Below are 22170 nucleotides of genomic sequence, written 5' to 3'. Positions count from 1 at the left end.
TACACCTAAAAATTGGATATTACATACATGTTGTACCACAGAAAACTAGTCTCGATTTTTCCCTACGGCATGTGATAAGTATGTTACTATTTAAGCTATTTATAGTAACAACAAAGGGACATAATTCTAAAACAAGAGGACCATGATAGTCCTGAATCGCTCACCTGTCCCCACATGAACTGAGTATGACGTCGTTTTTTCTATTATTTGACATAGTGACCTAGTTTTAGAGCTCATGTGACCTAGTTCTGAACTTGACCTAGATATCATCAAGATAAAAATTCTGACCAATTTTCATGAAGATCCATTGAAAAATATGGCCTCTCGAGAGGTCACAAGGTTTTTCTATTATTTGACATAATGAACTAGTTTTTGAAGGCATGTGACCCAGTTTTGTACTTGGCATAGATATCATCAAGGTGAACATTCTCACCAATTTTCATGAAGATACATTGAAAAATATGGCCTCTATAGAGGTCACAAGGTTTTTCTATGTTTAGACCTACTGACCTAGTTTTTGACCGCAGTTGACCCAGTTTCAAACCTGACCTAGATATCATCAAGATAAACATTCAGAACAACTTTCATACAGATCCCATGAAAAATATGGCCTCTAGAGTGGTCACAAGTTTTTTCTATTATTTGACCTACTGACCTAGTTTTTCACCGCATGTAACCCAGTTTCAGTCTTGACCTAGATATTATCAAGATGAACATTCTGACCAATTTTCATGCAGATCCAATGAAAAAACTGGCCTCTAGAGAGGTCACAAAGATTTTCTATTATCTGACCTACTGACCTAGTTTTTGACCGCACGTAACCCAGTTTCAAACTTCACCTAGATATCATCAAGATGAACATTCTGACCAATTTTCATGCAGATCCCATGAAAAATATAGCCTCTACAGAGGTCACAAAGTTTTCCTATTATTTGACCTAATGACCTAGTTTTGGAACGGACATGACCCAGTTTCAAACTTGACCTAGATATCATTAAGATAAACATTCTGACTAATTTTCATGCAGATCCAATGCAAAATATGACCTCTAGAGTGGTCATAAGGTTTTTCTATTATTTAACCTACTGACCTAGTTTTGGACCGGACGTGACCCAGTTTCGAACTTGAACTAAATATTATCAAGATGAACATTCTGACCAATTTTCATGCAGATCCCATGAAAAATATGACCTCTAGAGAGGTCACAAGGAATTTCTATTATTTGACCTACTGACCTAGTTTTTGACTGCAGTTGACCCAGTTTCGAATCTGATCTAGATATCATCAAGATAAACATTCTGACCAATTTTCATGCAGATCCCATGAAAAATATGGCCTCTACAGAGGTCACAAGGTTTTTCTATTATTTGACCTACTGACCTAGTTTTAAACCGGACGTGATCCAGTTTCGAACATGACCTAGATATCATCAAGACGAACATTCTAACCAATTTTCATGCAGATCCCATGAAAAATATGACCTCTAGAGAGGTCACAAGGATTTTCTATAATTTGACGTACTGACCTAGTTTTTGACCGCAGTTGACCCAGTTTCAAAACTGATCTAGATATTATCAAGATCAACATTTTGACTAATTTTCATGAAGATCCATTGAAAAATATGGCCTCTAGAGACGTCATAAGGTTTTTCTATTTTTAGACCTACTGACCTATTTTTTGACCGCAAATGACCCAGTTTCGAACTTGACCTAGATATCATCAAGGTGAACAATCAGACCAACTTTCATAAAGATCCCTGAACAATGTGACCTCTAGAGTGGTCACAAGCAAAAGTTTACGCACGGACGCACGTACGCACGGACGACGGACGCTGCGCGATCACAAAAGCTCACCTTGTCACTTTGTGACAGGTGAGCTAAAAATAAGAGTGCCTCATGGTGGTGAACATTTGTGCCAAAAATCCCTCCATGAATAAAGAAGAAATGCTCCGGACATAGTCATTCTTGAATTTGGCATTTGACCTCTAAGCGTGACCTTGACCTTAGTCCTAGGGACCTGGTTCTTGCGCAAACAATCCGTCTCATGATAGTGAACATTTATGCCAAGTTACATCAAAATCCCTCCATGCATGAAGAAGTGTTCCAGACAAAGTCATTCTTGTATCAGACCTTTGGCATCTGTGTGTGACCTTGACCTTCGACCTTGGGACCAGGACCAGGTTCTTGTGCATGACACTACCTCTCATAGTGGTGAACATTTGCGCCAAGTAATATTCAAATCCTGTTTTGCATGACAAAGTTATACACCGGACAGGAAAAATGTCCCATTAACCTTTGATCTCCAAGTGTGACCTTGACCTTTAAGCTAGGGTTATGGGTGTTGCACATGACACGTCGTTTCATCATCACGGGGGAGGAACTGTTACACGAGACTCGGTTGTGGAGGATATCATGTTACAGATTTAGGATGCTACTGTTACAGTATTCCTGGATAACGTTACAGCATTCGCAGGATAATAATAGCTGTCGGTGTTTTGTTTGCCAAAGAAATGGTAAAGATTTATTTCTTTTTTGCAAAAATAAAAATTGTATTTCTAGATCAATGATATGCACGTCTGTTGAGACATGGTTTAACCTGCGAAACGCAGTATATTGATGTTAATCAAGCGTTTTATGACAAAATTTGAAATTTTGATATTTCGTGGTTTTATAGAATGTTGCAATTAAGCAGGATATGTTACAGTTGTGGGGTGCTGCTTCTGAATGTGTTACAGATTTAGGATGATACCTTTTTTTTCTTCTTTAGATGTAAATACTGCTAAACAACATTGATTTTGTCATTTGAGGCAGTCAGACATGTACTAGAGGCGTTGCTGTAATGACGTTTAAAAACACAGGAAAGAAAAACTAGAACATTCCACCTAACGGGAGAAGATGTCGGTTGTGATATGTCAAGAATCACATATGTTGAACAGTTGATGATACAAGTTATGCAGAGCAAATCTCCTATCCCTTTTCCATGCAAATTGATCGATCATTTGAACAATCTCTAAATACATCGGTTGTTAAATTTTTTCATAACCTCAAAATAAATCACCAGTGATATCGCGGAGCGATATCGAAAAATGTTCTTAGTGTGTCTTTATTTATATTCACATTGATTACTTTCGTTCAAATCTAAGAAGACAGCGAGTTACTATGGTTATAACGTATCTCCTAATTTTTGAACAACCCGAATTTAATGCGCTATTGCTCGCATTTACACAATGCCAGATGGTGGGCATTACATTCCTGAGACATGCCTTCAAATGGCGCACAGTCCTGAGAAGCCCTTGACACCATTATACATACAAAGACAAGGACGCATATATTTTTAGATGAAAATCCTGAAACATTATACAGTTTAACTATGAGTTGCGTATAAAATCCTCTGTTAAATGATATAGGCTCCTAACTGTGACCAAACAGATTCAATGCTTCAGATTAGCCAGTTTAATTGTGCATGCTTCCCAGATGCATATCTGCTTGTAGGCAGCTACGCGCCTGCAAGCGGACAATGATTCGATGGTTGTTCCAACAGTAAATACGTATACATGTTTAACAAAAAAGAATCTTTTGTTATTTGAAATAAAATTTTATTGCGCATGTGCGAGTTGTCGTTAGAAAAGCCAATTAATTTCTTAAGTTCTCCATTACCGATTCCGAGAGGATATTTTCTTTTAAGCATATTAGTAATTGAAATCGTTGTTAAAGACACGCATTGCCAAGCTCTTCTGAAGCTAGGACACATCGTTTGCTAGCATAGTACATGTAACATAAACAGACACTATTTATAAAAGATCAGCCTAATAAAGTGCAAACGACGATTCAATGCGAACTGGTGATTATGGTACTTATATACATTGGATATAGAACACTAGCTTTCCATTGAAAATGTTTATATCATTTTATTATATATAGATGTTGATTTAGAATTTCGAAATTAGAACAAAAATGCTCTTGGTATAATATATTTGTTACATTTTACAAAAAAAATCCCGCATAATTCATGATATCTAAATTTTATTTACTATCCTGGTATTGTATATTGTCAAAATGTATTCCAAAAAGTATCATCCTAAATCTGTAACACATCCAGAAGTAGTATCCTACAACTGTAACATATCCAGCTAAACTGTAACATTTTATAAAACCACGAAAAATTAGACCCACAGTGATTTTTCTACCTCGTATTGTAAGTGCATGCCTGAAGAGGGTTTTTATCGATGCAAATGGGCATAAAATATGGTTGAAATATATTTTAATCAACTTCTTTTAGATAATTTTCTATCAAAATTTCGAATTTTGTCATTATAGACATCAATATACTGTGTTTCGCAGGTTAAACCATGTCTCAACAGACGTACATACCACTGATCTAGAAAAACAATTTTTACTTTTGCAAAAAAAAGACAAATCTTTACCATTTCTTTGGCAAACAAAACACCGACAGCGATTATTATCCTCCGAATGCTGTAACGTTATCCAGGAATACTGTAACAGTAGCATCCTAAATCTGTAACATGATATCCTCCACAACCGAGTCTCGTGTAACAGTTCCTCCCCCGTGATCATGGGGAACATTGTGCCAAGTAATATTAAAATCCCTTCATGGATGACAAAGCTATGGACCGGACAGGAAAAAAGCTCTGTTGACCTTTGACCTCAACTTGTGACCTTGATTTTTCAGCTAGGGGTCCGGGTTTTGCGCATGACATGTCGACTTATCATGGGGAACATTTGCGCCTAGTAATATTAAAATCCCTTCATGGATGACAAAGTTATGGATCGGACACGAAACAGACCCTGTTCATGCCAAGTCAACATTTGACTGCCAAGTGTGACCTTGACCTTTAACGTAGGGGTCTGAAAGTTGTGCATGACACATCATCTTATTATGAGGTATATTTGTGCCAAGTAATATTAAAATACCTTCATGGATGGCAGAGTTATGGAAAGGAAAAAAACCCTGTTGACCTTTGACATCAAATTGTGACCTTGGCCTTTAAGCTAGGGGTCCGGGTTTTGCGCATGACACGTCGTCTCATCATGGGGAACATTTGTGCCGAGTAATATTGAAATCCCTTCATGGATGACAGATTTATGGACCGGACACGAAATTGCGGACGAACGGACGGACGGAAAGACGGACGGAATGACGTACGGACGGAAAAGCGCATTCCTATAGTCCCCGAAACTGGTTTTCAACCAGTAGGGGACTAATAAAAAGTCGTGAAATTTTAAAAATATAGCTGTTCATGAGGTGGTAATGGACATCAAAAGATAATAAAAGTATCACAAGTATCACAAAAGCAACCACCACATTAGATCAAATTTAATAAATAATAATAAGTTGATATCAGATGTTTTTCAATACAAATTGGAAGAAATGACATGATGACCCTAATTCGCTCATCTCAATACCACTGCTCTTAATAACACTTTCATAGAAATTACTGGAAAAGACACGATCAGAAAAGATATTACAAAACAGATGGAAGACAAGACATCACTTATGGACAATTGAGGAAATCGTTTGAACGAGGAGTCTATGATGATCCTTAGGAACTCCCTTTCAGATGTCACATAGTCAAACAAAAGATAATATTTTTATTAAGTAAGAAAAATATTCATCAGCATTTTTAGAAAACATGACCTTGACATTGTTAAGAAAAACAACCAAAATACATTAACTGTGTAGATATAACCTTAAACTTGTCTCACCGTGGGTTTAAGGACCCCAAATTCGCTCCAAAAATCCGGCTTATATATGCATAGTAGAGGACCACTAGCTTATAACTTATGTAAATATCTTATAATTTATGAGATGGAAGTATTTTAGTTCAATGTAAAGCACAGTATCCTTCGCGGCCTAACATTAAGCCCCTGAGATACGACTTGAACAAACTTAATAGGGAACCAGCAGCCAAATATAATAGTTGATACTTCGTGTAAAATGTTTTTTCCTAGCAAAGAAGATGTTTTAAAGTGTTCCATATCCTCATTTATGTAAAAACACTGAACCCCTGGTAAACCTTTTGTACTTTTGGGAGAAGATTTTATAGACATTTACATATATATCGCTACGCAAAAAAAATAATTCAAGGAATCAGGCTTAAGCAAACTTGGTAGGGGACCACCAACCAATGCTTCCTTTAAAACATCTTTCATTTACTCCTTGTACTGGGAGAAGAACACTTTTTCAAGTTTTATTTTATGTTTTTATATACCTCTATATAAAAACCTGAACAATGTTTTGGTCCATGGGATTTGGTCTGAACAAAATCTGTAATCCATAAGCAAATGCTTCGTGTAAAATATTTTACCTCTGAACTATGTAAAAGGATGTTGTCGGATTTCCATAGAGTCATATAGGGAAAACTAAACATGCAAAAATACAAACCGCCTTGCCACTCTGCTTTTAAACGGACCAAAATGCTTTTGATAAGTTTAAAAATGTTTTTCAGGCATAAGCAAAACAGTTAAAGATGAGCAGATTTATTTAGATAAACTTACCCTCTATGATTGTCGCCAAATATTTTAACAACTGCTTCCTTTTCCCTCTCTCAGTATCACCTCTATAAGGTTTTATCCGAACTCGTTTAGAAGTGTCAGATAAAATGTCTTTTATAAAGTGTGGACGGATAAAACACCTTTGCATGTGAGCTACCCGATAAGGCATTTTAAAATACTTTGCAAAAAGCTCTTAGATGTAATGTGAACAATTTTACACACACAAATTAAAATGGACAAACTCTTCTTTCTTCGTGCATATCAATTTCGCGCATTGAGAAGTTGCTCTCAAACTCTTACCCTTCTTAAATCAATGACACCGTGCAATAACATTTTCACATATGCTGGTGTTGTCTCTCTGTTTACAAGCGATGCCATATGTTTAAAATATTGATCCATTCTTGGCTAAAACAAAACAAAAATAAATTCATTTTTAGCATTCTTCATAGAATTTTGTTTGCAATACATCATTTTATCAACTGAAATACAATATAAAATTTAACAAACAGGACAACTATGGCTCTCAGCCGCCAACCAGGCTGTCAAGTTTCAAACAGATATAAAACATAATATGCATTGTATGGACACTGTCTGGAAAAAGAGTCCTGGAAATTGCGTATAAACGTCAGATTTCCGCCATTGTTGCTACTTTTTAAAAGATAAACGTGCAATGTTTCGGTGACAATTATGAATTTGAGAGGTAAAAAAATACAAACGTCGTGTAGAGTTATTAAATCTGAGACTGACAATTTTTTTAAACAAGAGGGCCATGAAGACCCTAGGTCGCTCACCTGTGTGACACACAAATAACACAAATATTCTGACCAATTTTCATTAAGATTGTACCAAAAAACCTGGGTTCTTGTGTTTAAACGATTTTCTTTGATTTGACTTAGTTACCTAGTTTTTAACCTACATGACCCAGATTCGAACATGAAAACAAACAGTCTGACAAAGTTTCAGGAAAATTGGAGGAAAAAGTTGCCCCTAAAGTGTATACAAGCTTTTCCTATGATTTGACCCAGTGACCTAGTTTTTTTACACCACGTGACCAAGGTTTGAAATCGTCCAAGACTTCATGATAACAAACACTCTGACCAAATTTTATGGAGATAGAATAAAAATGTGTCCCCTATGGTGTAAACAAGCTTACTCTTTGATTTGACCTGGTGACCTAGTTTGTGACATCCACAGGACCCAGATTAAAAATCTTACGACATTTCATGCAGACAAACATTCTGACCAAGTTTCATGAAGGTACGGTCATAAATGTGGCCTGAAGAATGTTTAAAAGTTAAGATTTTTTTTTCTTTGATTTGACCTTATGACCCAGTTTCTGATCCCATATAACCAAGTTTCAAATTTGGCCTAGATATCATCAAGATAGACATTCTGACCAAGTTTTATAAAGATCATAAGGGTCATAAATGTGGCCTCCAGGTTGTTAACAAGCTTTTCCTCTGATTTGATCTCATGACCTAGTTTTTGACCCAACATGACCCAGTTTCGATCCAGTCCTAGAGATCATCATGATAATCATTCTGTGCAAGTTTGTATCAAATCAAAGCATAAATGAAACCTCTATATGGCCAAAAGGGCCCAAACAGAAAGTTTTGCCGCTTTCAGGGGCAGTAACTCTAGAACCCATGACGGAATGTAGCCAGTTTTTGAAAGGAACTAAGATCTTATTGTGACTTAAGTTCTGTGTGAATGTGGTTAAAATAAATATAAAATGTCACTTCTATCGTGTTCACAACGTACAAATTACCAAATTTTGGCTCCTTCAGGGATCAATCAAAAGCCGTAACTCCAGAACCTATGACTGGATCTGACAGATTCATCATGGAATCCAAGATTTATTGTTGTTGAAGATAATTTGCAAGTTTGTAACAAATCAAACCGTAAAGGAAGTCTTTATATGGCTGCAAAAGCCAAAATAGCAAATTTTGGCCTTTTAAGGGACCATAACTCTGCAACCCATGATAGGATCTGGCAAGTTTTCGAAAGGAACCAAGCTGTTATGCCAATACAAGTTGTGTGCAAGTTTGATTATAGTCGATTGCAAAATGTTGTCTCTATCGTGCTCACATGCCAAAAATAAAACATTTTGACCCTTTAAGGGGCCATAACTCAGGAACCAATGATGGGATCTGACCAGTTTTCGAAAGGATTCGAGATATTATGCCCATACAAGTTGTGGTGCAAGTTTTATTAAAATAAAATACAAAATGTGGTCTCTATCGTGTTTACAAGAAAATTGTGGACGGACGGACGACGGACGACAGATGAAGGGTGATCACAAAGGCTCTCCCTGTTACTACGTGACAGGTGAGCTAAAAAACTAAAGTTGTTTCTAAAGAATAAGTTAAACTGTTTTATTTGCGCTGATATTTTGTTAACATACAAAAGCTATCTTTCGTTTTTAGGCTAAAACTTTTCAAAAGGCTGTAAGACCATTACAGGGTGAAGAAATCTGCTTTGTGTATTTCATCTAAATTAGACTATTGACACTTCAATAAAATCTGTAAAAGTATATTTCGGAATTATAGAACACAACAATGCAAAAAACAGCAGACTCGGTTTGATTAAGTGCGTCCGTGAGATAGTCCGAAATGAGTAAATCCTCTCAAGTATCGTCTAAAATGGCCTATAAAATCATGTCAATGACAACTCCATTCCAGTAGTTTGTACGCATGTGCTAAGTAATTTCAGGATTGTGTGGGCGTTAAGAAATACTATCAAAACCAAGCAATATAAAAATTTACAGATAGATATGAATTAACTGTAAATGTTATGGTATGTTACATTCTTTTAGCATGAAAATGATGCTCTTAATTTCTTTAAATCAGCTGAAATTATTTTTTGACATTAATCTAATGATTTTATAAGAACTGTGAACCAGTCTTCAAGTGTTTGGCTGCTTAGCCTGACATCTACAATTGAGTAATTCATTGTTTAAAATTTAAGTATAAAACTGGCTCTACGGATGTTGTAACTTCAAAAATGTTAATCGCTAGCTGTGAATTTTAAAGTATATGAAATTTCCTCAGCATGATTTTTATGACTTTGAATGTAGGGATAACTCATGATTTTTCCTGAGATAACATCTTTAGAGTCCTGAGGGATTCTTTGGTAAAATAGTCCGATAGCGAGCGTACCAGTGTATCACGAGGGAATTTGATGATGTTATAAAATGAAAAAAAAATAAATGTGCACTAAAACTATTCTAGCCCGGAACATGTAAATGGCTTAAAAGTAAATACATTGTCAGCAAAATCATTTAACGTTCATGAAATTCGGGAATTTCGCAGTTGTTTGATCATGTTAATGTCAATTCCTTTTGGCATACCCTTTATTTAACCATATTACGTTTACCTTTAGTCACGGAACGCGCATAAGTTAAAAGCATGTGAGTGTAAAAATCTTTCTGTTTCACATTTTTAAAAGTACCATGTTAAAACACTGAAAACAACAAAAACAACAGATTTTTGCTAGAGTGAGATAAGAATGACTTAAGAAATGAGCTAAAATGACTTCTTAGCTATATATTAGAAATGAATGAATAAAGCCCATAATAGTCGCAATATACAAGATATGTGTGTCTTAGTTTGACAAACTTGTCACTTTTGTTTTCACTTGTATTTGCTAATTATAGATAGACAGTTTTGAATTTCATACATCTTGACTGTTTCTGCATGGAGTTCTTTTTAGTTACTACTGAACCACCATACATGTATTTCATCATTTTGATTAGTTGGAACATCATCTTTGCCATTACTCATAAAAATATTAGAAGGTATATTTACAATGACTATATTTTTTCACAGAATGTGCCAAAGTGTTACTCTTATAAAAATTCTAAATCAACCTTTCTGATATTTATTGTACCTTCTGGGTGTAAAACATCTGAATGTCCAATGTTTCAGTGTTAAGATTTCAAAATGTTATCAAAGACAACCTATCCAAAATGAAGCGTCACATCAGAGAATTGTTAAGAACTGATTAATTATTTAACTTCGTTTGAAAACAGAAAGTGTATAAACAAGGTCAAATATAATACTAGTCGGAAAAAAATGCTGAATTTTAAACAAGACGGCCATGATGGCCCTAAATCGCTCACCAGAGTAACACACCATTACAAACATGTCTGACCTAGTGACCCAGTTTTTTGACACCATATGACCCAGTTTCAAACTCGTCTGAGTTTTCAAGGAGATAAACATTCTGACTAAGTTTCATAAAGAGCAAAAATATGGTCTCTTCGATTCGGCCTAGTTTCCTAGTTTTTTACCCAACCGGACCTAATTTTTAACCAGTCCAAAATTTCATGGAGACACATATTCTGATCTATTTTCATTACGACTGGACCAAAACTGTGGCCCGAGTGTAAACAAGCATTTTCTTTCATTTGACCTTGTGACCTAGTTTTTTACACCACGTGACCAAGGTTTGAAATCGTCCAAGACTTCATGATAACAAACACTCTGATCACTCTGAACTTTATGGAGATAGTTTCAAATTTGGCCTAGATATCATCAAGATAGACATTCTGACCAAGTTTTATAAAGATCATAAGGGTCATTTGACCTTGTGACCTAGTTTTTTACCCCAAATGACCCAGATTCATGAAAACAAACATTCTGACAACTTTTCGTGAAGACTGGAGCAAAAGGTGGCCTCTAGGGTATAAACAAGCTTTTCCTTCGATTTTACTAAGTGACCTAGGTTTTGACCCTACATGAACCAGAGTCGAAATCATATAAGACTTCATGATACTAAACATTCTGACCCAAGTTTTATGAAGACTGAATCAAAATGTGGCCCCTACAGTGTTAACAAGATTTTCCTTTGATATGACCTAGTGCCCTAGTTTTTGACCCCACATGACTCAGATTCAAACTTGCCCTAAAGATCATCAAGATAAACATTCTGACGAAGTTTCAATGAAGATACGGTCATAACTATGGCATTTTAGGGTGTTAACAAGCTTTTCCTTTGATTTGACCAGGTGACCTAGTTTTAACCCTACATGGTCCAGATTTGAATCTGGCCTAGAAGTCATCAAGATAAATATTCAGACCAAGTATCATGAAGATAGGGGCATAAATGTGGCCTCTATAGTGTTAACAAGTTTTTCCTTTTAATTTAACTGGGTGACCTAGTTTTGACCCCATATAACCAAGATTCAAACTTGACATAGAGGTCATCAAGACAAACATTCTGGCTAATTCTCATGAGCTTCAAACTTAAAATGTGGTATCTAGAGTGTTTACAAGATTTTCCTTTGATCTGGCCTAATGACCTAGTTTTTGAACCGACATAACCCAGATTCAAATTTGGCCTAGGAATCTTCAAGATAAACATTCTGACCAAGTTTCATGAAGATAGAGGCATAACTTTGGCCTCTATAGTGTTAACAAGCTTGTCCTTTAATTTGACTGGGAGACCTAGTTTTTGACCCCATATAACCAAGATTCGAACTTGACCAAGAGGTCATCAAGACAAACATTCTGACTAATTATAATGAATTTCAAAATTAGAATGTGATATCTAGACTGTTAACAAGATTTTCCTTTGATCTGGCCTAAAGACCTAGTTTTTGAACCAACATAACCCAGATTCGAATTTGGCCTTGGATTCATCAAGATAAACATTCTGACCAAGTTTCATGAAGATAGGGTCTTAAATATGGCCTTTTAGAGTGTTAACAAGCTTTTCCTTTGATTTTACCGGGTGATCTAGTTTTTGACCCCGGATGACCCAATGTCAAACCTGTCTAAGATTTTACTGAGGGTAACATTCTGATCAAGTTTCATCAAGATTGGGCCATAATTGTGACCTCTAGAGTGCTAACAGTCAAATTGTTGACGACGGACACAGATACACGGATGTACAATAAATTATCATTCTTTTTACCGTCGTTGTCAAGCTTAAATTCAAATTTTATAGCTGCCCGAAATGCAGTAGATACATTTGCTTTGTCATTTTATAATCATATTATAAATACATGCACCACTTTTCTCAGTTTTAGCCCTTGATCTGTCGTTGACCTTATAATGACCTTGAAATGACCCCACCCCCACCCCCTGGTTACGACAGTAAATACTTCTGCATTTACCCACATATAAAGATTAAGCTTAAAATGTCAAGCATTGGCAATGACACACTTGGCCATCGTAGATCACAGACAGACTATAATAAATATGTCAATAAGCATAAAATAACTTTTCTCGATACTTCTATCAATTTTATTAATAAAATACTTAAAGGCGTTGAGACACACTATTTAAATCAATTAAGGCAGTTAAATGAAAACAATAAGTACACAGCGGCATAGTGTATTTGTGAATTCACTCATTTAACTCATTATACTGTAATGAAAAACCCTCGAAAGCAAGAGCCTCTTTCAAACTGCACGTACACGGTCTTAAGGACCACTGTTATAGTTATTTCCGAGCATTAACAAAGAATACCGTCAGTATTTTCCTCATATACTGGCAGACTAGTCCCGCTCTCTAGCATCTATGTTTGTATGAACAATTTTAGTAAAGAGTCATCCAATGCCAATTATTTCATCAATAAAGATGATGATTTTCAAACATTATGAACATTTAGAGAAAATATGACATGTTCAGGTAAGCCATGTATTTTTCAAAAGATAATAGGTAAGGGTAGATTTCTCAGAAGCATAGAACACAGACCCAGTGTCACACATTTGCAAAGAAGGCTCACAACAAAAAAAAGCTGTAACAGAAAGTTATTACAGACGGGTTGCTTCAAAAATGCAACAAGTATATTTTACTTTTATGCAAAATACAGACAAAAGGGGAGGAATGGATAGCGAGTAGGAAAGGGGGAGGCGGTTGAAGGGAAAAGTGGAACAAGGATGAATTTTAAACAAGAGGGCCATAATGGCCCTATATCGCTCTACTGTGTTAAGTTGCTTGCTTGAACAAATTTCTTTGCTAAAGCTTAAAAAACAAGAAAGTAGGTCAGCAGGTCCTATAAAACTCATATATCAAGTGACCCCTTGGGCGGGGCCTCTTTTCGCCCCAGGGGCATAATTCGTATAATCTTGTTAGAGATCAACTAGGCAATGATATATACAAAATATCAAAGTCAAAGGCCTTGAACTTTCAGACGAGAAGATTTTTAAAGTTTTTCCTATATAAGTCTATGTAAAACTTGGGACCCCCAAGGCAGGATTTTGGTTGCCATGGCAACCCGAGTTCAGTATGGAATTCAATATCAGAACAATTTGTATATCTGATATATTGATAACGTAACACATAAGCACGGATAGTGCTTGACTCCCTTTTCATGTTGTCATTGCGAAAATTATTGTTGAATTGTTGTATATAACAGAATTTGGGTCATTTGTAGATGATCTGTGTTCATTATGTGGATGGCTGGGTCCCAGCTTCGCACATTATGTCATATACAAAAGTTAAAGGGAACCAGATATTTGATAGAGCAAGTACTCGTTGTGAAATGTTATGTTTAAATTTGGACCAATCAGAAACAAGTTCTAAAAATAGCACGTCTGCTGGGGTATAAATAGGTAGAGGGATGACAGAGAGCTCATTCGGTATCCAGCGGTCGAAGAAGACACATCGAGGATTCAACTAATAATTTATCCCAGTACCTTGATAAGAAGACTATTGCAGTTACCCTGTCAGGGCGGATAAATTATTAAATGGAAGTTCGTAGACTAAAGAAGATTTGCAGAATTTCAACCAGGTTTCGAGCTATAGGGCCAGCGCATAAAAGTTTTACCTTAAGGGTAGTTGAATGCTATACACGATAGCACATATAGGCTGAGCATCGGAAAGCTGAGACAGAGACCCAGAGTGTGATAATCTATTGAGATAGTAAGAGAGTTCCAGCTTATAGACGGTTCAGCATTACTGGCGAAGTGCAGCCAAGGCATCGGGGATATACCTTCATGGTAGTTGAATGCTACATATGATAGCATATAGGCGCTGAGCATCCAGGAGTCAGGGCAATCATATAGAGTTGAGAGGACAGAGGCCGAGCATCTATGCGATAGGACTCGTATGTTGTTGATTCAAAGACATTGTCTGACGGGAACTTCAACAAAAAGACCAGTCAAGTATAGAGTCTCCAGCCTATAGGAGCTATTGTTAGTTTGAAACATTTAGTGATTTGCCTGATCCCTGAAATTGTCTAGCTCATAATTAAAATCATTTACGAATCATTGGTACACGAATCATTTCGGCAAAGTAGCCAGAGGAAAATTTTTATATATATGAGATATTTGATCTCACCAGCTATACGTTTTAACAAAGGACATTCTATTTCGTTTGTCAGCTAGTCTAAGACACAGTCACCTTAGGGATAGGACCCATTTCATTGTTCAAGGTACTAAAGGCGTAGGCACTTCCCTGGGTCATATAACCAGTATCCTGACATTCAATTCTTTGAACAATTTTTAAAGGAGACCTTCCATGGATCATCCCTGTGAAATTTCTTTAAAGTGTGCTTGGTGGTTTAGGAGATGTTGTTTAAAGGAAAGTGTGGACGGACGGACGGACGCCGGACGGTGAGCGATCACGACAGCTCAACCTGAGCCTTTGGCTCAGGGGAGCTAAAAAGGAGTGTTACGTTCGTTATTCACAGTTACCCTACAACGTAAACCACAGCAGCGCAGACACTCATGTAAAAAAAGACAAACACACAAACGTACACACGCATGCACGCACGCATAACTAACTTACATATATAAACAAACAATTTATTTATTTATTTATTTATTTGGGTTTTACGGCGCACCAACACAGTATAGGTTATATGGCGCCAAACAGGACTACAAATTTTGGTTCCACATCTCATTTACATCGAAATAAAAACATGAGGTATGGAATCAAGATTTGCATACCTGCTGGAATCACAGAGTTACTGCAAAACCAAGTGTTAAGACCCTATTAGTCGCCTCTTACGATCATCCAAGGGTAAGGCAGTGGTTCCAATTCTTTTCATACACATACCGTCCCAGAACCACATGGGGCATAAACAAACAAACAAGTAAGATTTAACAACACTGTAGGGCACCGCCCAAGACACACAGACGAACAAGCTCACAAACGCACACACATAATATAAGCAGGAAAAACAGCAATCGGGCACCGCCTTTGGATTCCTTACTCATAGTAAAAGAGGAGGGAATGCCAAAACAAGGGAGTGCAAATGCGAGGGGAAAAGATTGGGGTGGCGATAGGGGGGGTGAGGAGAAAGAGGAAAGAAACGCTAACAACAAACAAGACAACATAGTACAAGACAGACAGAAAACAAGTTGAAAATAGGGACACCGCCTTGGATCATATTAAGTAAAACATAAAATTATCGTAAATCTAAGATATAGTTCAACCAATGTACTCAACAACTTGTCCGAAGTCAGAGCACCAAGGGCCTAACTTATATGGGCACGACTAGCAAAATTCCACTCTCTCCGTCCGTTTTATATAGGATTTAGGAGAAAAGCATAAATGAGTCTTACACTTTACTGGTCATCGCATCATCAAATAGGAAAGCGCAGCGATTAACTGTAGAGGGGTCAATCACCAAACATGCACTGTTCTTCACGATTTTCGCATCGTATCCTCTTTTGTTAAACTTTTTAACACATTTTACAAATATCTGATTAAAAAAAGGACTGTGTTTAATTTTCCGAATTTTATAAACTACATCTCCATAGTATTCCTGGTGTTTAAGATCAAGACTTAATCAAAGGCCTGAAGGGCCTGAGTCGGCTAATGATTGATGTACTGACAGTATAGTCTACAAGTTTCAGTTTGTTTTTAGTTTTTTTCCTAAAATTTCATAACACAGCTCGATATTTACCCAAAAAATTATATCCGGATACGATTACACTTTTCTCCAGTTTCAACAATATATTTTACAAATTGTGATGATACGAAGACATTTAGCAGCAATTGGCAGTATCTGACATTGAAGTTTACGGTTAAATTACCTCTTCTTTCAATCTTTTCATAAAAAAGTTGTTTCGTTTCGTGAAAGCAGCCAAACATAGACGATCTACTTTCGATTTCAAAAACTACAAGAAAATACAATTTAATGTTTCGCCAATTTGTTTATTTCTCGAAAAATAAGAATTAAAATCATTTTTAATATCAGTAGTAACTAAACAAACCAGTAAGAGCTTCTTCTTCCGATAATTTATCCGTTTACTGACTGCAAAATTCAACCCACGCAAAGTTTATAGAAATCATACGATGCGTGTTTACGTTCAATGTGGGAGAATTAAGGCTGATCGGCTATGTTACCTAACGCATCCAGACGATTTTGTTTTTAAAAAAGCATTGTGTGCGTTTCTGTAATTTTATATACGTTTTTATACGCTTAGAAATTATTAGACATGCGTATTTGCATTATTTCTATACGTAATTTACGCTAATACGCATCTTATCTGGAGCCCTGTGGAACTATTTTTTGTCTTTCGCTGGATGTTACCCAAGCTTTGTAAGCCTGCGCAATTCTTAAAATGCACATTTATGCTTAATGAGTTACATTCGAGTATTGCACAATTACAAGTCATAAATATGACAGATTACATCGTATATTGGTCATAGCAAAGGGAATTGACACAACTTAACTTCATTCATGCAGTGAACTGTTTGAAGTTTGAGAAATCTAATGGAACTACATCCCTTCACGTGTTATTCGGTCCATTTAGAGAATCGCTGAACAGCAAGGACTCGTCAAAAGGCTTTCAGCCTTTAGCCGACTCAAAAATGTTTTAAGGTTAGTATGATATTTCTTTAACAGTTCGGACGATCTGTTGAAAAATTTACTGAAAGCTTTCCGTAGCTTTTGATAACGGTAACCCAGTTGTAATAATTTTTGGTGATATGAAACATCAAATCAACATTACATTAAAAATGTTGGTAGAACGTCCCCAAGGAAGGGTTTCTGAAAATATTCTAAAACTAAACTAGCAGTTTATGACAGCGTCCATTAACAAGAGGACCATGATGGTCCTGAATCGCTCACCTCTTCCCACATGACCCAGTTTTGAGTATGACGTCGTTTTTTCTATTATTTGACATAGTGACCTAGTTTTTGAGCTCATGTGACCCAGTTTTGAACTTGACCTAGATATTATCAAGATAAAAATTCTGACCAATTTTTATGAAGATTCGTTGAAAAATATGGTCTCTAGAGAGGTCACAAGGTTTTTCTATTATTTGACCTATTGACCTAGTTTTCGAAGGTACATGACCCTGTTTTAAACTTTACCTAGATATCATCAAGGTGAACATTCTCACTAATTTTCATGAAGATCTCATGAAAAATATGGCCTCTAGAGAGGTCACAAGGTTTTTCTATTTTTATACCTACTGGCCTAGTTTTTAACCGCACGTGACCCAGTTTCGAAACTGACCTAGATATCATCAAGGTGAACATTCAGATCAATTTTCTTGAAGATCCATTGAAAAATATGGCCTCTAGAGAGGTCAAAAGATTTTAATAATTTTAGACCTACTGACCTAGTTTTTGACCGCAGCTGACCCAGTTTCAAAAATGATCTAGATATCATCAAGATGAACAATCAGACCAACTTTCATACAGATCCCATGAAAAGTATGGCCTCTAGAGAGGTCACAAGGTTTTTTATTATTTGACCTACTGACCTAGTTTTTTAGGGCACGTAACCCAGTTTCAAACTTTACCTAGATATCATCAAGGTGAACATTCTGACCAATTTTCATGAAGTTCCATTCAAGGGTATGGCCTCTAGAGAGGTCACAAGGTTTTTCTATTTCAAGACCTACTGACCTAGTTTTTGATCGCAGTTGACCCAGTTTCAAACCTGACCTATATATCATCAAGATAAACATTCAGACCAACTTTCATACAGATCCCATGAAAAATATGGCCTCTAGAGAGGTCACAACGTTTTTTCATTATTTGACCTACTGACCTACTTTTTGATGGCACATGACCCACTTTCGAACTTGACCTAGATATCATCAAGATGAACATTCTGACCAATTTTTATGGAGATCCATTCATAAGTATGGCCTCTAGATAGGTCACAAGGTTTTTCTATTTTTAGATCTACTGGCCTAGTTTTTGATCGCACATGACCCTGTTTCGAATTTGACCTAGATATCATCAAGATGAACAATCAGACCAATTTTCATACAGATCCCATGAAAAATATGGCCTTTAGAGAGGTCACAAGGTTTTTCTATTATTTGACCTACTGACCTATTTTTTGAAGGCACGTGACCCACTTTCGAACTTGACCTAGATATCATCAAGGTGAACATTCTGACCAATTTTCATGAAGATCTCATGAAATATATGGCCTCTAGAGAGGTCACAAGGTTTTTCTAGTTTTAGACTTACTGACCTAGTTTTTGACCGCACGTAACCCAGTTTCAAACCTGACCTAGATATCATCAAGATGAACATTCAGACCAACTTTCATACAGATCCCATGAAAAATATGGCCTTTAGAGAGGTCACAAGGTTTTTCTATTACTTGACCTACTGACCTAGTTTTTGAAGGCACGTGACCCAGTTTCGAACTTGACCTAGATATCATCAAGGTGAACGTTCTGACCAATTATCATGAAGATCTTGTGAAATATATGGCCTCTAGAGAGGTCACAAGGTTTTTCTATTTTTAGACCTACTGACCTAGTTTTTGAAGGCACGTGACCCAGTTTCGAACTTGACCTAGATATCATCAAGGTGAACATTCTGACCAATTTTCATGAAGATCTTGTGAAATATATGGCCTCTAGAGAGGTCACAAGGTTTTTCTATTTTTAGACTACTGACCTAGTTTTTGAAGGCACGTGACCCAGTTTCGAACTTGACCTAGATATCATCAAGATGAACATTCTGACCAACTTTCATAAAGATCCCACAAAAAATGTGACCTCTAGAGTGGTCACAAGCAAAAGTTTACGGACGCACGCACGCACGCACGGACGGACGGACGACGGACGCTGCGTGATCACAAAAGCTCACCTTGTCACTGTGTGACAGGTGAGCTAAAAACATAAAAGATATCAACACCGCCTATGATGGCCACGGTTTTAGTCAAATCGAGCAGGATAAAAAAGAATGCTGTCCTAGTGTATGATAGATTTTTACAAGAGTCAGCGCATCATAAATTCCTTCTCAAATTTAGCCCTTAATTCTACAGTCCTCATCAAATTCTGCGCTTTATTCCCAGGCCCTATCCTCATCAATTCAGCCCTTAATTCTCCCATCCTCATCAAATTCAGCGCTTTATTATCCCATCCTCATCAATTCAGCACTTTATTCTCCCATCCTCATCAATTCAGCGCTTTATTCCCCCATCCTCATCAAATTCAGCACTTCATTCCCCTATCCTCATCAAATTCAACGCTTCATAAGCCGTAAAATTAGGATAGGACTAAGTAGCATCTAAAGCTAAAAGGAACGTACAAAGGGCTGTAATAAGTTATTCCCGTTACCGCCTCGGTAGCCTAGTGGTAGAGCGTCCGCTTAAAGAGCGTGAGGTTGTGGGTTCGATCCCTAGCCGCGTCATACCAAAGACGTTAAAAATGGTACTGGCAGCTTCCTCGCTTCATGCGCTTAGCGCTCAGCATTAAGAGGATAGTGCTAGGACTGGTCAGCCCGGTGTCAGTATAATGTGACTGGATGGGATATCATGCCATGTGTCTACGGCGTGATATTCCAATGAGGCAGCACTATAAAGTTGGGCATTGTGCATACTGCAACAAGTATACACCGTCGTTTATATGACTGAAAAAATTGTTGAAAAAGACGTTAAACCCGAACACAGACACACACACACACACACACACACACACGTAATAAGTTATCCGACATTGAATTTCTGGATACGACGAGTTTTTACTGTCTAAATCTTAACATTGAAAAATATTAAATATTAGAATCAAATCTTAATTTTTTATGTCCAAGATCTAAATAAATAAAAAGGCAAAATGCTCAATTTGCGGCAATATTTGTTCATAGTTTTAAAATCAGAATTCTAATAAGAACTCAGAATTGACAACAATGATAACACAACCACAGAACTATTTGAAGAAACATGTTTTACCTAAAGTGACATTTGCTTAACTACCCATGTTGTACAGTATATGTATGATGTTCTGTAAGTTCAAAATGTGCAGTGTTTATTTACATAGTACATATAAACCGATAATTTCAGACTGCTATTGTTTATAATAAATATGCTATCTATGGTTGAAGCAGAAGCCATAAAATTGCTAATCTTGCTATATTTTCAGTGATGCTGAAAGAGGCATCATTGTTTTACTGTAGTTAGTCGACATCTATAATTGAGAATAGTAACAGGGTTAAGTCCAACAAAATTATAATGGTCATGTTCAGTAAACAGGGTTTATTCAAATTAAAATCAAACAAATGCAATTGTTGGAGTGTTTTCAATGTTGCTAATTCTTCAAGCTGGAAAATATGAGAGGCAACTGTTACATTTTATCAACTAAAAGTCAAAATTATACAAGTAAGCTTACTTTGACATCTAAAATAGAAAGGAAACTATTGGTACCCCAAATCTTTCTGAATGAAACAGAAATAGGCTCGAGTTATTAAGAAACAGCAAGTGATTTGTATGTATTACATTTGTATGCACGTTGTCTATAACATAAACTAATTGCAAAGTATTATATTTTCTCATGAAAATATATAAAACTGTGAATCTTAACACAATTATTTTATTATGTCTCATTAACCCTTAGCCTGCTGCAGGCGGATTTAACAGCCTTTGCAAACAGCTTGGAACCAGATCAGACGCCAAGCTGTTTGCTACTCTGACAATATTTCTTCCAATTTTGGAGCAAATTGAATGAACTTTACAATTTAAGCAGAGGACATTTCCAGCAGACGACAATTTATCTGGCATGCTAAAGGTTAAAAAATACAGTAATTTTGTTTATTTTATGAGTTATTAAAAATGGCGCAAATGTAGCTCAGGTGGGCGGCTATTTTAACACCTAAATTTTGGTAGAAATCGTCAAAATTTGAAATAAATTGTTACAGTGAGCCATTAATTGATTAACATAAACAGCGCTAATATCTTAAAGTCGGAACTGAAACAATCTACCAAAAATTCGTGTGTAGCCAATAATACTTTCAAAGAGAGAGAATTCCGCTTTTTTCATACACAGGGTTTACTAAAATGAGTATAATTTTTGTTTGACATATGGCAGAAAGCGACAGCTGGTCTTAAACAATACCGGAATGAATGTATTTATAGCTGAAGTGGATGACCCTTTGCCTTATTTCTGGGTTACGAAATCGAAAAATCGAAAAACTAGAGGACTTACAGACACTGGCCGACAGACCATATTTTGTTTGACGAAACTGCAAATTCAACGCAAATAAGTTCTGCAGAAATGAAAATTCCACAGACAAATGAAAAAAAAGGAAATGCAGGAACACATACTTTTGCTTTGTCGACATCTAGTTCCTTGCCTATGATTGCGAGAAGTGTACATGCACACTCAAGATCATCTGGATGTCTGTTGCATAATAATTTGAAAACACTGTCATGTATGATTTTCTCTGTCAACATTTTTAATTTAAATAATTCTCCTGAAAACCTGAAATAAATTATAATTTACTCATT

General features: G+C 36.4%; 1 protein-coding gene across 2 annotated transcripts in view; it reads right to left on the bottom strand.

The window, feature by feature from the left end:
* The window catches only part of LOC123546621 (eukaryotic translation initiation factor 4 gamma 1-like), a 55765-nt gene that overhangs the window by 10662 nt on the left and 22933 nt on the right, over positions 1–22170 (bottom strand). For both annotated transcript variants that reach the window (XM_045333061.2, XM_053550973.1), the window contains 2 exons: positions 21988–22144; positions 6813–6917 (listed from right to left, as the gene is read on the bottom strand). In XM_045333061.2, the coding sequence (XP_045188996.2) occupies positions 6813–6917; positions 21988–22144 (262 nt within the window). The remainder of the gene's footprint in view (positions 1–6812; positions 6918–21987; positions 22145–22170) is intronic.

The sequence above is a fragment of the Mercenaria mercenaria genome, chromosome 9, assembly GCF_021730395.1.
Source record: "Mercenaria mercenaria strain notata chromosome 9, MADL_Memer_1, whole genome shotgun sequence".
In the NCBI taxonomy this organism is placed as follows: domain Eukaryota; kingdom Metazoa; phylum Mollusca; class Bivalvia; order Venerida; family Veneridae; genus Mercenaria; species Mercenaria mercenaria.
Note: the sequence above shows the minus strand (reverse complement) of the source record. Positions and strands in the feature narration are given on the sequence as shown.